Source organism: Neophocaena asiaeorientalis, unplaced genomic scaffold (genome assembly GCF_003031525.2).
Source record: "Neophocaena asiaeorientalis asiaeorientalis breed wild unplaced genomic scaffold, Neophocaena_asiaeorientalis_V1.1 scaffold46, whole genome shotgun sequence".
Lineage (NCBI taxonomy): Eukaryota > Metazoa > Chordata > Mammalia > Artiodactyla > Phocoenidae > Neophocaena > Neophocaena asiaeorientalis.
The window spans coordinates 9,476,510-9,492,268 of NW_020175393.1; the positions used below are offsets into that span (position 1 = coordinate 9,476,510).

General features: G+C 50.5%; 1 protein-coding gene across 1 annotated transcript; it reads left to right on the forward strand.

Annotated features, from left to right (window-relative positions):
- Positions 1-1,593: 1,593 nt before the first annotated feature.
- CNPY3 (canopy FGF signaling regulator 3) lies at positions 1,594-10,255 on the forward strand. The gene is made up of 6 exons (XM_024766282.1): positions 1,594-1,884; positions 5,666-5,789; positions 6,605-6,701; positions 8,757-8,879; positions 9,115-9,232; positions 9,557-10,255. The coding sequence occupies exons 1-6, from the start codon at positions 1,710-1,712 to the stop codon at positions 9,778-9,780; spliced, it is 861 nt and encodes a 286-aa protein (XP_024622050.1). The 5' UTR covers positions 1,594-1,709; the 3' UTR covers positions 9,781-10,255.
- The last annotated feature ends 5,504 nt before the right edge of the window (positions 10,256-15,759 follow it).

Consider the following 15,759-nt stretch of genomic DNA (forward strand, 5'->3'; position numbering starts at 1 on the left):
TGGCCAGACTCTTGAGCCTCCTCAAGTCGTTTGAAGCCTAGAGAGCATGGAGGACCTCAGGACAATGTCCTGACCCTCTACACTGTGGAATTCTACATACCACAGCTCCTGCCTATCCAAAGTGCCTTGTCACCCACACAACTCTTTTAAGCTAAGAAACTAAGATCAGAGGCTTCCCTGGTGGCACAGTGGTTAAGAATCCGCCTGCCAATGCAGGGCAGAGGGGTTCGAGCCCTGGTCCGGGAAGATCCCACATGCCTGGAAGCAACTAAGCCCGTGTGCCACAACTACTGAGCCTGTGCTCTAGAGCCCGCGAGCCACAACTACTGAAGCCCGCTCGCAGAGAGCCTGTGCTCTGCAACAAGAGAAGCCACGACAATAAGAAGCCTGTGCACCACAAAAAAGAGTAGCCCCCACTCGCCGCAACTAGAGAAAGCCCACACGCAGCCAAAAATAAATAAATAAATAAATAAATTTTAAAAAAAGAAACTAAGATCAGGAAATGACAAGTCAATGGACTGAGCATCAGTCCTTTAAAATCTTTATAAAATAGCATAAATATCCAACCTCTAGGAAGGAAACAAGAGGCACTGGAAAACACGGATTTATGGACAAAAATGGAATTTGCAGACAACCTCCCAGAGAAGCAGCCTTGGTCTGAGCGTGTCCATAGAACACTGAGCTCAGGGCCAGCCTGAAGCAGCCCCAAAGACCCAGAGAGTCCTCCTCTTGATGACACAGCACAAGGGGGTTCCACTGAGCAACTCCTTGTGCTAGGCACCCTGTTGCTGGGGAAGCGGAAGGGAAATCAATCATTCATTAGCCAAGTCCCTGCCTTGTGGGAGCTCAGAATCCAAAGAAAAAAACAATAGGCCAGAAAAGGGAGCCAGATTACACACTAAAAAGAAAATTATTGCATGAACTTTTTACAATCTGCTCAGTAAGCCTTAATTCTATTAACCCGTTTGAGCGTCGCAGGAACAGGCAAGTCTTGAACAGCAGCTAGGAGGATCACTTTGTCATCATACAGATTAAAACTGAGGCTCAGAGAGGAAATGATTTGTTCTAGTTCTCACTGGGACAAATCTAGCGTTACTGGGCCCTAAGAAAGCTGCTTGAAGGCTGGGGACTCTTGGAATCGTCCAGGTCTCATCCACAGCGCCTACTAGAGTGACCGGCAATTAGAACAATAGCAACAGCAGCAATAATAATAATAAAATTTAAGAACTGGTGCTCAGTTAGTACTAGCTTCATAATGACCCCAGGGGAGAAGCGACGTGCAAGGAGGCGGAGAAGGCAGTGAAGACTCTCTTTCCCATACCTTTCAGGACCAGGGCGCTGCTTCCTCTTCCCTAGTCCTGGTCCTCCAGCCCCTCCCAGAGCCTCCGTTATGGGATGGGAAAAGATGTTGCCATAGGTCACTGAGGGCACCATCCGCTCTCTCATTGGCCGAGGCCGAAAAAAGATCGTTCTCCGTTTCGCTAGAAGGCAAACCCCGAAAAGCCCATTGGCTGCCTAGTCCGCGGGCCTTCGTCGGCTCTGGGGACCGGACGAGGCGGCCTAAAGCTGGAGTAGGCAGGAGGGGCTCCTCGTTGCCCTGGTTACGCTGAGGCACGTGTGCAGTCCCGGAAGCGGCTCCGGGAAGCTGCCTAGCTCGCGCAGCCGGAGGAAGCGCAGCCGGGTCCGCTCGGGTCGGGTCCGGCTGGGCCATGGAGCCGTTACCTGAGCCCGCGTCCCGGCCCCGGCCCGGGCCCAGGCCCCGCTGTCTTCTGCTTCTCCCCTTGCTATTGCTGCTGCTGCTACTTCTGGCGGCCCCGGAACTGGGCCCGAGGCAGGCCCGAGCAGAGGAGACCGACTGGGTTCGACTGCCCAGCAAATGCGAAGGTGAGGGGGCGGGGCTTGAGGAGAAGCGTCGGGGGATCGAAGGCCCTGGGCTCTCCAGCGGGTCTCCACTCCCTGAACCTGCTATGTTCCTGGCCCTGTGCTGGATGTTGGGGACACAGGGGCGGGCGAGAGTTCAGGTCTCAGTGCACTTGGAGCTCAGAAATCGGTGAAAACAAGCACTTATAATCGGGGTAGTAGATGCCGTGGTAGGGGAGGCACAGAACTTTGGGGGCTGGGTGAGGAGCATCTAAATCTAGCCCAGAGATGGGGGGAAAGGCTTCGTCCAGGAAGCCCTGAACGATTAGGAGTTAGCCGGGTGAAGAGAAGTGAAGCCACAGATGGAGAGGCCTACAAGCAAAGGACAAGTTTGAGGAACTGAAAAGATCCACATGACTGGTCTTGGGGGAAGAAGAGCTTGAGACGCTCCCTTTGTGCCCTCACGGCAACCTACTTTGTGTCATTGGAAGTCTCCCCCACTAGCTGTGAGCTGCGGGCAGCGACCTTGACTCAGATAGCTATTCACACAGTGCCTAGTAAGCAACCAGTAGTTGTATTTAGAATAAGTATGAGTGAAGGGGGTGGGGGCGGGAGGAGGGTCTGAGGCCAAAGGGTCACTTTAGTAGAAGAGAGCCTGGGGGAACTTCCTGAGGGAGGAAGATTTTAGGAATATGGGAAAAGAGTGAATCCCAAAGGCCTCCCAAGGTGTGGCACTGGTGAGAGAGAGAAGGAGAGGGAGTGGGAAAGAGAGAAAAGAGCGCCAGCACGCAAACCAGCGATTCAGGACTGGGAAGGGCCTACCTTTTATTTCCTCCCCTTCATTTCTCAGTTTCCTCCTCAGGCCTTTACACCCACTCCTTCCTTCTCCCCTCCCTAACCCCAGCGCCCCACGAAAGTTGGCTATAAATCTGTTGCATCCTAACACAAAGCGTACAGTCGGCCAGAGGTTCCCCAAGCACTGGGAAGTGGGGGTAGTTTGGAAAGCATAATCTTTCTGTTTGAGAGATTAAAGGTGAGATGATTCAGAGATGAGCTGACCTCACTGGTCGGCCTCCCAATGTGGATTCTAGCCTCTACTTTCTCCCTCACTGTCTTGAATAGACAGTCAGAGGGTTTTGATACCTTCCTTTCTTTCACTCTTCTTTTAGTCATAGCCAACATCTTTTGGGGGTTTCAGTTCCCCTTCTCATTTCCTATCTTATTCTAATACCAAAGAGCCCTTACTGTTTCTCTTATTATTCTCATAGTCTAAGAAGTTCACATTTCTTTTCCTTAGACTCATAATAGCACAGAGCTGGCAAAGATCTTTAGATCATTCTAGTCCAACCTGATTTTGTAGGTAATTAATAAAAATAATTTAAAAGGGATTTTCAGTCATAGGAAGGCTTGGCAAACTCCAACCCTTAGGCTCCTCTTAATCATGTATATTTACTTTTACTTATCACTGTGACATCTTTGGTATTAAGTGCTGACTATCTGGCCAACAAATCCTGCCTCCTGGCTCAGTAGCCTGAGTGGAAGCGGCCTTGGCACAGAGGAAGGAGAACCTGCCCAGAAAAAAGTGGGTGGATGTGCATGAGGATCTGGGGTCTGTGCCATGAGTCTCCTCCAAGTCTGGCTCTGGGTGGGACCCCCAGAGGGGGTCTTGAAGAGGTAAGGTTTGGAAGAGTTGGGCAGCAAGGTTGTGGTTGATGGGTATAAGAGAGATGAGTTGATGGGTTCCAACCTCCGGGGCCTGGCATACTGCATGTTGAGGGTGTGGAAGTGGGGGGGCACAGGAGCCAGAAAAATGATGAGCTTGTACACAGTACAGGACAGAAGAGGGGAGGGAGCCCAGATGGTCCTGGATGGAGAGCCAGGGAGGTGAGACACCCACAATTCATTGCAGACTCTGAGGTCACTGGCTTACATTTTGGAATTTTCATGTGTTCCAAGTTCTCCAAGCCATCTATTAATGCATATGCTATAAAATTTCACCAAACAAGCCTGCAGGGGATTTATTTGTTTCAGTAGTAAGTTGGTTTTCTACCCAACTCTGCTGTTGGTGTTATAACAACGCTGATGGCATTTAGCCTGCAGACCACATTCCACTCGGAGACGTCAGAAGCTGCTCGAGCACCAGCACAGTCTCTCTGAGCAATATTTATCAAGTATCCAACTGATAAAGTCCAAGACTAGAGGAATAAAGAAAAAAGTCCAGTACATGATCCTCATTTTGAGTGCCCTTGTAGTCGAATCAGAGAGACACATGAGATGACGGAGGCCCTTAGTGAGAGCATGGATCCTGCAGAGTCTCAGAATGAAATCAAGAGCAGGTGGGATTCATCCAGAAGGGCTTCCTGGGGGAGGGGGTTTTTAAGGTGAGGTTAGGAGAATGGACAGACAACCCCTGAAGGGGGACATCATGCACTTTCCTGAAGCCCCAGGCACTGCCCACTTTCAGTGGTAGCACTCCTTCTGCAATGGTAATTATTTGTTTACACTTCTCTCTGCTCCATTAGACTGAGTATCTAGAAGGGAGGGACCTTCTTTCTGTCTGTGTATCCCCAGGCAATGCCTGACACAGGAGTTGCTTAATAACTGTTCAAGGAAGCGTAAGAGGAAATGAGAAAATAAATGAACAAAAACAGTAGAAACAGGCCTGTGGGGGGAATGGAGCAAATTAATTTGGTAGGAACAGAGAGCTGGTGTTGGAACAACATATGAAATCAAGAAATAAAACAGCCATGAAAGACATTTTGGGGGGCTTCCCTGGTGGCGCAGTGGTTAAGAATCCTCCTGCCAATGCAGGGGACACGGGTTCGAGCCCTGGCCCAGGAAGATCCCCCATGCCATGGAGCAACTAAACCTGTGCACCGCAACTACTGAGCCTGTGCTCTAGAGCCTGCAAGCCACAACTACTGAGCCCGCATGCCGCAACTACTGAAGCCTGTGAGCCTAGAGCCCGTGCTCTGCAACAAGAGAAGCCGCAGCAATGAGAAGCCCGCGCACTGCAACGAAGAGTAGCCCCCGCTCACCGCAACTAGAGAAAGCTGGCGCGAAGCAAAGAAGACCCAACACAGCCAAAAATAAATTAATTAATTAAAAATTTTTTTAAATAAAAAATTTAAAAAAGACATTTGGGGAACAACTGGGGAAATTTGAATATGGACTGAGTATTAGATGATATTGGAATTGTTGTTAATCTTCCGAGTATGGTGATTTTTATGGTTAGGTAGGAGAAGGTCCTTGTTCTCAAGAGATGCGTGATGACTTGTTTAGGAGTGATGTAAGTCTACTTACTTTCAAAATGGTTTAGCAAAATCAATGTGTATATTGTTGACATCTATTATTATCACATTGCTTTATATTATATATTGGGGAGAGAGTGTGATAAATCACTAACGACTGTTTTTTTGTTTGTTTGTTTTTACTAACAACTGTTGACTGTGAGTGGAAGGTATATAGTTATTCGTTGTACTCTTTCAGCATTTCAGCTTTTCTATATGTTTGAAACATTTTTAAGTAAAATAAATGATTGTGGGGGTGGGGAGCAGGAAGGAGCTGGGAGGAATGAAGCCAGTAGGAATAAGGGCCAGGAGTGGACAGGGGGCAGTGGATCTTGGAGCCCGCTTTCACCTCCTGAGCTCCATTTGGTGGTCTGGTGCTAACTCCTTTCTCTGCCCCAAGCATTGACTCAACCCAGTCCCGGAGAGGCGTCCACTCGGGTCTGTTTTGCCGGGAGCCAGCTCCCGTCAAAGGCTCAGATGCACTCAGTAGGCTGTGCTGTGTCTCCTTCCCCCAGTGTGTAAATACGTCGCAGTGGAGCTGAAGTCAGCCTTTGAAGAAACTGGCAAGACCAAGGAAGTGATTGACATGGGCTATGGCATCCTGGACCGGAAGACCTCAGGAGTCAAATACACCAAGTCGTAAGTGAAGTGGTAGGGAGGGGGGCACTGGCCTGGTCTGCTTTGTCCCTCGAGGCATCAGCAGCTTGAAGTTCCCTTCTCCCTTCTGGCTAGGCAGACCCACCAAAGGGAGGCAGCTCTAACTGAGACCTAAGTTTGCCCACTGGTTCTATCCCCAACTAATTGTGTGGCCTTCATAAATCCCTGAATGCCTCTGGGCTTCACATTCCTCATCTGTAAAAGCAAGACTGTTGGACCTTATCAGTGATTCCCAAGCTCTTGGATTTTATGGATTAATCTTTTTAAATATAGGATTACTGGGGAATTCCCTGGTAGTCCAGTAGTTAGGACTGGGCACATTCACTGCCGTGGCCCGGGTTCAATCCCTGGTCAGGGAACTAAGATTCCTCAAGCCTCTCAGCGTGGCTTAAGAAAAAAAGAAAAGATTACCAACTTTTAACTTTGCCAGGTATAAATATTAAAAACAAACCAAAAAACACTTCCATCAACTATGATCATCCTTTCAAAATGAAGTGATATCTTAACATCAAACTTTAATACATTTTACTTTATTTTTAAAAAATCTACTGAATCATTTAGCTTTATTAAAAAAAACAAAAACAAAACTTCCTTCCCGTAGAGCTGTTAAAATTGTGTCTCTCTGGTCTGTGTTCCAGCATTTCAGAGCCCCCCCCAGATGACCTATCTTCCTTCCAGCTCTGCCTTCCCGTTGGTGAGATGTGCAGGTGTTGGGGTAGCAGGGCTGGAGGGACGGACCACTACTCCACGGGGGTGAGGAGGGGAACTCAGGCCCTCTCGTGCTGCTGTCTCGGCAGGGACTTACGGTTAATCGAAGTCACTGAGACCATTTGCAAGCGGCTCCTGGACTACAGCCTACACAAGGAGAGGACCGGCAGCAACCGATTTGCCAAGGTTGGGTTTGTGCTGGCCCTTCATCCCCACCGGGGCCAGGCTGCATGTTTAAGTGTGTCTGCTGGTCTGGGTGCCACTGGAAGATCGTGCCCTGGGAGCATCCCTCCTCGGTCTCTCCCCGTTCTTCATCCATTGCCGTTGGCACCCCTCCCTCCTGAGCGGCCTGACTTTTCAGTGGCAGTGGGCACATCCCTGATAGTCTGGGCCTGCCCATTGGGGTCCTGCCTCAGCCCCAGATAGAAATGCTCCCGGGTGGCAGCCCCCTCGGAGGCCTAAGCACTCGTGCAGGGAGAACTCAGGCTGTGCCGAATTGTGAGTGTTTAGAGGAGATGTCAGAAGACTCTTGGGGGGCGGTGACTGCCACGTCCCTCCTCTGGGCCCACAGGGCCCCTACCTGGACCTCCATCACGGTGCCCTTGTGACATTTATTGTGCTTACTGTGTACACGAATGCTTCTCTCCCTGGAGAATGAGCTTTCTTGCAACGAGGCCCATGTTTCTTTGTCTCTGCATCTTCCATGTTTGGTAGGAGAGTTGTCTCCCACATTTCTCCACCTAAGTACCCTTATAGCAAAGGAGATCCATCAGAAACCCCTGGGAAACCTAGATGAATAGTATCAAACCACAGAAGTCTTAGGTTTTATCTTTATAATGGGTGTTAGTGTTGTACTTGGTAATAAATCCATGTTTAATTTAAAAATGTTTCACATTATTTTCCGTAGCAAAAAAATTAGAACCAACCTAACCATTCACCAGTAGGGGAGTGGTTAAATAAATCAGTGTGGCCATTCAGTAGACCATTTTGCAAAGTGTAAAACGAAGAATGAGATAGCTTTTTATGAACTGAACTAAGATCATCTCCAAAGTATATTATTATTATTTTTTTTTTTTTTTTGCGGTACGCGGGCCTCTCACTGTTGCGGCCTCTCCCGTTGCGGAGCACAGGCTCCGGACGCGCAGGCTCAGCGGCCATGGCTCACAGGCCCAGCCGCTCCGCGGCATGTGGGATCTTCCTGGACCGGGGCACGAACCCGTGTCCCCTGCATCGGCAGGCGGACTCTCAACCACTGCGCCACCAGGGAAGCCCCAAAGTATATTATTAAGTGAAAAAGGCAAGGTGCCGAATGGTGTGTATGATACATACTGCTGCTTGTGTAAAAAGTGGGGGTGGAAGAGAGGATATATTTGTGTGTATATTTGCTTCTAGTCGCGTGCATGATCTCTGGAAAGATAGAGGAGAAATAGTGTGTTGTCTCCGTGGAGAAGAATATTTTTTATGCAACCAAGAGTCCTCCCTGCTTCGCCTGTGCCTCTTCCCCTCAAGGAAGGACACAGGCCATAGGAAGAACCCGAAGCAGGGAGTGGGCCTGGATATGGGGGAGGTCACAGTGAGAGGAAAGAGCCAAGACCAACTTATTTCCTGGTAAAGGAGTATTTGTCCAAAGGGCCTGAGGGCAACAGCAGGCTTTTTTGGTTTTTGGGTTTTTTTATAAATTTATTTATTTTTGTCTGTGTTGGGTCTTCGTTGATGCGCACGGCCTTTCTCTAGTTGCAGCGAGCAGGGGCTACTCTTTGTTGCAGTGCGCGGGCTTCTCATTGCGGTGGCTTCTCTTGTTGCGGAGCACGGGCTCTAGGTGCGCGGGCTTCAGTAGTTGTGGCATGCGGGCTCAGTTGTTGTGGCTCACGGGCTCTAGAGCGCAGGCTCAGTAGTTGTGGCACGTGGGCTTAGTTGCTCCATGGCATGTGGGATCTTCCCAGACCAGGGCTCGAACCTGTGTCCCCTGCATTGGCAGGCAGATTCCCAACCACTGCGCCACCGGGGAAGCCCCAGTAGACCTTTTGGAAAGAAGGAGTGAGGGGAGGCAGGACAGGGCGTGTGTGTGGAGGGGTTGTGGGATGCAGGTCTCAAAGAGGGGAGGGGAAGGTCAGGACAAGTGTGAGAAGCTATAGGGGGTCTTGATTTCCAGCTGGGTCCTTGGGCCTCCAGCTCCACTGGGAGAGGAGGAGGCAGGGAGAGGAAGGGTCTCTGCCTCTCATGTCTGGTCGCCTCTTCCAGGGCATGTCGGAGACCTTTGAGACGCTACACAACCTGGTGCACAAAGGGGTCAAGGTGGTGATGGACATCCCCTACGAGCTGTGGAACGAGACCTCTGCAGAGGTGGCTGACCTCAAGAAGCAGGTACGGACCCCTCGGCCCTCAGAGGCCAGCTGTGCCCCACAGAGCTGGGTGGTGGGGGGTCCTCGGCTGAGGAAGGCCACCAGGAGCCGGGGGACCGTGGTCAAGTCGTTTCACCCCTCTGGCTGCAGCCTCCTCGGGAATCAGCCACCAGCCTGGTGGGCGGCGGGGCTCGGCTGGGCTCCTCTGGGAGAAGTCGGCGCCGGGCTTTGCCAACGCGAGGCGTTGTGGTTAACAGTGCGACGTGCTGGTGGAGGAGTTTGAGGAGGTGATCGAGGACTGGTACAGGAACCACCAGGAAGAGGACCTGACTCAGTTCCTCTGTGCCAATCACGTGCTGAAGGGCAAGGATACCAGTGAGTCTGAGGGCACGTCAGCCCTCGATTGTGTTGTTTGCCTCCCCCTCAGGGGAGGTGGGTAGGGGGAGGACAGAAAAGAAATAAGAAATGGGGGCATCGTAGCATCTGTCCTCAGGGAGCTGGATGGGACAGGGTGGGGTCAAGGGCTGACGCGCCCGGTGCAGAGTAACGTGTGGATGCCTCAGGTGCCCCAAAACAGGCCTGGGACCACAGCGAGGCAGAGCTGGGACGCGTTCCAGTCGCCTCCCCCAGTGGCTCCGCAGCCAGTGCTCCTCACCCAGCAAAGCAGTCTGTTGACGGTGTCTCTCCTCCTTGCCCCAGGCTGCCTGGCAGAGCGGTGGTCTGGCAAGAAGGGGGACACAGCCGCCCTGGGGGGGAAGAAATCCAAGAAGAAGAGCGGCAGGGCCAAGGCCTCGGGTGGCGGCAGCGGTGGCAGCAAACAGAGGAAGGAACTGGGTGGCCTCGAGGGAGACCCCAGCCCCGATGAGGACGGGGGCATCCAGAAGGCTTCCCCCCTCACCCGCGGCGCCCCCGAGGAGCTCTGAGCCTAACTCCGCTCTCCTGCTGACCCAGAGCCCTGACCTGGGAGCTGGAGGATCTGGGCCCCGGCTCTGGCAGACAGAGCGGCACCGGGCTTCAGCTGTGCCTGCCTGGGCTGCGCCTCTTCTGCCGCAGACAGACTCCAGCCCTGGAAGAACTCAGATCAGCTGTGGGCAGCCCAGGCCAGCCTTTTCCCTCTGCCCAGCGTTCCTCTCCTGACCCAGACTTCAGGCGGGCTCTGCACTCTGAGGACTGCCCAGGACTCCAGTGTGAACTTGGACAGGCAGGTGTCAAGCTGGGCCCCGGGACTGGGGCTCCAGAGCCCCGCACCCCCTCGCTTCTCTGGCACTGACACCGGGAAGCAAGACTGAGGCCCCAGCTCCTCCTCTCTGCACCCACCCCTCCCGTGGACACCTTGCACTCTGCCCAGCCCTCCCCAGGGCTCACAGAGTAAAAACCTTTCGGCCTTTTTCGTTTGGATTTCTGAGTCCTTTTCAGCCCCTCAGAGGGGCCTGGAGCCCCCTGTGGCTCTTTCCTGTCCCTCACCTTCCAGCCTTGGGGGCTGAGGATGGGAGGCTGTTCCCATCCTCCCATCACTGAGGCCGAACCTGCTGACTGTGGGGAAAGCAAGTGCAGGGAGGGCCCGGGGGCGCTGGGGCGAGGGGTGGGCCTTGGGTATGCGGTGGGGCCCCTCAGCTGCTCTTGGTCTCCCCGAGCCCCCCAGGCTGGGAGGGGCCTCACTTGTGCCCTGGCACCTGGCTGCCCTCATTCCTTCCCTCCCTCCCGCCTCTCCTCTCCCCGCCACCAAGGCCTTCCTGTTGGTTGTGTAAAGTGTACGCCAGTGACCCCACCAGCTCCCGCCCCTCGTCTCCACCTCCGCCTGGCCCTGCCTGTTGGTCTTGAACCTTGTTCCCTGATGACCACACCTGACCACTCCATGCTTCCTAGCTGTTGTGCCCGGAGCCCGCAGGGGAGGGAGGACACCCCAGTCCCCCCAAAACAGCTGGTTGCACCATGTTCTCTGGGAGTAAGGGAGAAACAGGAAGGCTGGCCTCTGGGGAGAAGGGATGGGAGGCTCCGGCACCTCCTTGTCTGTCCTGAAGGCAGAAATCTGTGGTGGGTCAGAAGCAATAGTGGTGACATCTGCGAGTAGTCAGTGCTATAACCCTGCAGTGCACTCGGGTGGGCGCTGTTAGCCCTGTTTTGTAGAAGAGGGAACTGAGGCTCAAGTCACAGGACACGCCCGAAGTCCTGTTGGCAGTGGCACAGCTGCATGCGGACCCTGGCTTTGAGACCCCAGCCCACTGTATTCCCGCAGCCCCAGGGCCCCTCTCCCAACACCTGGCACTGGCCATGTGATTCGCATTGAACTGGTTTGGTTTCTTGCCTGTAACCCATGCCCACCAACAAGTCTCTTTTAGAAGGAAAATAGGACGCAGCCCCTGCTTCTAGAAAGGAGAGAAGAGTGGAAGGTCCCGCCAGCACTGCGCCCACACCACATCCCCTGAGCACCCGCACCCAGGCTCCCTCACACTCCAGGCTGGGCCCAGCAGGTAGGAGGGGTCACTGCTGAGGTGCCCCAGGAGGATTTTCCCAGCTTCTGGCAAAAAGGCTCTGGGGTCCCCCCAACTCGGGCTCAGCCCCTCCCCGCTCCCCAGGGCTGGGAACACCAAGGCCATAGAGAGTGGAGCAAACTGGAAGCTGCTTCTCTGGCCCATGAGGCTTAGAACAGGCCCTTGGAGGATGATACTTCTTGGTCTAGCGCCCCCCTCCCCATCTCCAGCGCTGATACTGGTGCCTGTTGAAGGGGCTATGGGCAGAGATTCCAGCCCAGACTGTGGTCCCATCCTGGACTCTGGTCTGAGCATAGGAGGTGACTGCGGGGGTCTGGGATTAGAACCCAGGGCTGGGGAACCATTTGCAGGCCCCTGGAATGTCTAGGATTTGGTGGACAGTCTCTGACCACCCCCATCCTGTCACTAACCCACAGCACTTCAGTACTTGGCTTAGGTCTGTCCCCAGAGCTTCACTGTCCTTAGAACAGGATGAGACAAAGACTTATCCCCTTACTGGGGTGTTGGCCCAGGGGCCCAATCCCAGGCCTAGGCCCAGACCAGAGGGAGGGCAGCGCTGTGACTGCTTTGCTCTTTGACCTGTGGCTACTGCAGGATGAGTGCCCTCACTTGCCCCCCATTCCCCACAAGGCCAGGCGTGTTGCACACTCACTGGCTCTGCACGCACCCACCCCAGCAGGCAGCTTCTCCCTGGCCCAGCCTAGAAAAGAAGGAAGGCAGGATCTGGCTTCCCAGGTTTTTCTTTTCCTCTCCCCACCACACACACAAGCCTTTCTGAACTGGAGTACTGCCTCCCACTTTCCCATAAGGTTGAGGGGTCTGGCTGAGCTTGAGTGAACCTGATTTCAGTCCCTTTGTTAGAAACCCAATTAGAACTGGGTCTCCTACCCTCACCTGGACATGAGAGTCACTTGGATGCTTGTTAAACATACAGATGGGCCCCCCTCCATACTTGCTGGGTTGGGGAGTCTGTGTGGGTCCTAAGATGAGGCCAGCTGCAACCCACTCCACCAGGAGAAATTCGGGTGTTGTGCTAAGAGGGGCCAAGACCTCAATGAAGCCACACTGGAAGGAAGTCTTGTCCTCAGAAACAGGAATTATCAGCACCCCAGAGAGGATCTGTCTCTCTGTTGGAGACTTTTGTCATCCAGAACCACAAAGGCTGATGGACAAACCACAAGGCCAGTTTGTTCCAGTTCAGTGACAGTCAAGTCTCAGGGGTTGGGGTTCTGTAGTCTCAGAAGTGGCTGCATCGGGGCCTCTGTGTATTCGTTTTAAGGAACAGCTCCTAGGAGGCAGGCTTCTCTATTTCCAAGTTCCTGGGTGGTATTTTCATGCAACATCTTTTCGCAAGTTAGAAAGTGGTGCTTTTCACACCTTTGACTCCCCATCTGTCAGAAAGTTGTTTTAATAAAAGTTTTGTTAGAATAAGACACTTGACTGCCAGAATTCCTGCCAGAAAATGATAATAAATATACAAGCCCATGAGGTTTGCAGTTTGAATGGAAGCCCTTTAAATAAGGACACCTTGTGCAGTTCACAACTTGTCCACATGTGCACAGCAGCCCTAAATCACTTTAGTTCACAAGTATGAACAAAATTCTTCATATCTTTGATCTTGAAAGAAAAACACATTTTTTTCGTGACAGATGCATGGTCCATGCCTAACTGGTTTGTGGAAGGACTCTGTGTACTAATCCTAGCAGCAGAGCCAGCCGAATCCCTCTTGAACATCCACCGATGGCCTGGTTTGCACTATTAAGAAATTTCACTGGAATAATAATAGTAGCCACTGTGTTTTGAGTGCATATTACTATGTGGCAAGCACAGCTCTACATGCTTTAATTAATTCATTTAATACAGCTGTGATCCACACAAGGCCATGGATTTTTAAACACGTTATCGAAGTAAAATACACATACAGAAAAGTACACATAAGTGTAAGCTCAATGAATTTTTACAAACTGAACACCAAAGTCACCAGCATGCAGATTGTGAAACATTACCATCACTCCAGAAACATCCCACACACACCCTACAAAAAGAACAGGGATTTTTGTCTACTCTGTTCACTGCTATATTCCCAGTGCTTAGTACAGCGGTGCCTGGCACAGAGTAGCTGCTTTCTCCCCCACTGCCGGCCGTACCACAGGGCTTGTGGGATCTTAGTTCCCAGACCAGGGATTGAACCCGGGCCCTCGGCAGTGAAAGCTCAGAGTCCTAACCCCTGGACTGCCAGGGAATTCCAAGAGTAGCTGCTTAATAAATATCTGTTGAATGAACGGAGCACAGAAAGTTTACATAACTTGCCCAGGCCACACATTTAGGAAGTGGCCCAGCCAGGTTTTGAACCCAGATGGAATGGCTTCAGTGCCCCGGGGCATAGCCTCCATGCCATAGAATCTTGCAGCCATAGCTGGTTGTCTCGTCCACCATCCTCCCCTTAGACATGGCTCTCTCTTCTAGAAAGCAGACCAGCTGCTGTCCACTAGTCTATTTATGTCTTCAGAGTTTAAGGTTGGACATGCAGTTAGGAGTGAATTAACCAAGTTTTTCTCCCTTTTCAAAGTTTACAGTTTTGTATAGCTTAAAGGAAGCTTGACCTTTAACGCTGCCCTCAAGAGCTGGCTTCTCTACAATGTCTTTAAGAGGAATCCAGTTGTACTCATTCTTTCTTTAAAAGTGTACTCTGCATCTATGAAGTTTATACAGGCCAACAGAGCTTAAACTTCCGCTAAAATGGGTGTGATTCTCTACAGGAGATGTAGCTGCACATTGAGACGGGAGAAGTGGGCCAACCCCAGCACCAGCTCCAGGGGTGGCAACATCTCCTACCATCATTACTTTTCTAAAATAGAAAAGGTTCTCTGTCCAAAAAACAAAACAAAACAAGACACTCAAAAAGCCAGGTGTGGGAATTCCCTGGCGGTCCAGTGGTTAAGACTCTGCGCTTCTACCACAGGGGGCACGGGTTCCATCCCTGGTTCAGGAACTAAGATCCCACATGCCACGTGGCCAAAAATGTAAAAAAAAAAAAAAAAAGTAATGTAGCCACCATTAATTAGTGTTGTAACCCACCAATATAGGGACCAATTTTATACTCATTTGATGGGGCTTTATTAAAGCAGAGTGAGTCATGCCATATATTGAAAAGGCTAAAAAAGGATCCATTGTAATAAATCTGCTATCAGAGTTCATGTGGGTGGGTGGCATCCCAATGGTCAATCTGGACAGATAGTCAGCAGAGAAGAGTTTTTTCCAGCTGCTTGGACTAGAGTTTGGAAATTGGCATCCCTCCTCTGAGCAATGTATTTCTACCTGTTCTGAATCAAAACAAAACCAGCCAGAATGTCTTCCATTTGTAGTTACTGTATATACATAATTCACAATTCTAAGATTTTCATGTGTCCTCAAATAGGTATAGCCTTGGAGTTTGTCCAGTTGCAGCCATGTTCCCAACCTAAAATCTCTTTGCAAACATATTATACATTTGGGGATGAAGAATTTAGTCTTTTCAGCCAGTTGCAAATAATAAGCATTGCATATTAAAAATATCACCTTATTTTCAGCTAAGTCAAACTGTAAATTGATTTATATTCTGTGACCTTCTCTTCCATGGCCCAGGGTTATCTAAATTTGGGTTTGGGTTATCTAAAATTCACATAGAGTAACCAAGTAAAACAAAAGGCGGTTTTGATATATTTCAGTGGGTAGAAGACATGGACAAACAATTTAGCAATGAAGGACTGCCATTACTTGGTACGTTTTGGTGGTAATTACAGACGATTACAACAATTAAATACAATTTTCCACCCAATGAAATACCAATGAATAATATCTTCATGTAGAGAAGGTTGAAACAAACATTTGTTTTGGGTGACAGCATCAATTAATAGAAAAATTTCATTTGGAAAATAATTTCATCATAACCATCCACATGTTCACTCTTTTGAAAAACTGTGGGAGCATTTTAAATGTTCAGAGCTTGGGGAGTGAGTAAACAAGTTGCAGCACATCCTCTCAGTGTAGCCAAAAAATGCTTAAGGCCAAGTAATTTATGGTCAAGAGAAGAAAATATGCTTTTGATAGTTAAAAGCAAAAACAAAAAAAAGAAAAAAAGGCCCATGCAATTCCATGTGAACTGTGATCTCGACTTTTTATTTAAATGCCTCTGGATGAGAAAGAAATCAAATAATTACTAACTTCAGGACAAAAATCTTGTCTTTGAAATGAAAAGTACGTTTAGAAGCTATTCACAACCTATATATATTTTTTAAAAAGCCAAGTTTACCATCAGCATTCATATTATTTCAAAAAATCATAGACTCCCTAGTACAGTGTCTTTCTAAGCCTGTAGCCAAAGACCTGTCTGTAGGGTCAGTGTGAGCACAGACTCCACTGCTTGGGCAT

Bases quoted from the DNA above. Each gene is read 5' to 3' on its own strand.
- CNPY3 (XM_024766282.1), top strand. From the start codon at position 1,710: ATGGAGCCGTTACCTGAGCCCGCGTCCCGGCCCCGGCCCGGGCCCAGG. The intron at 5,790-6,604 runs GTAAGTGAAGTG...CTGTCTCGGCAG, and splicing joins GGAGTCAAATACACCAAGTC to GGACTTACGGTTAATCGAAG. The intron at 9,233-9,556 runs GTGAGTCTGAGG...TCCTTGCCCCAG, and splicing joins GCTGAAGGGCAAGGATACCA to GCTGCCTGGCAGAGCGGTGG.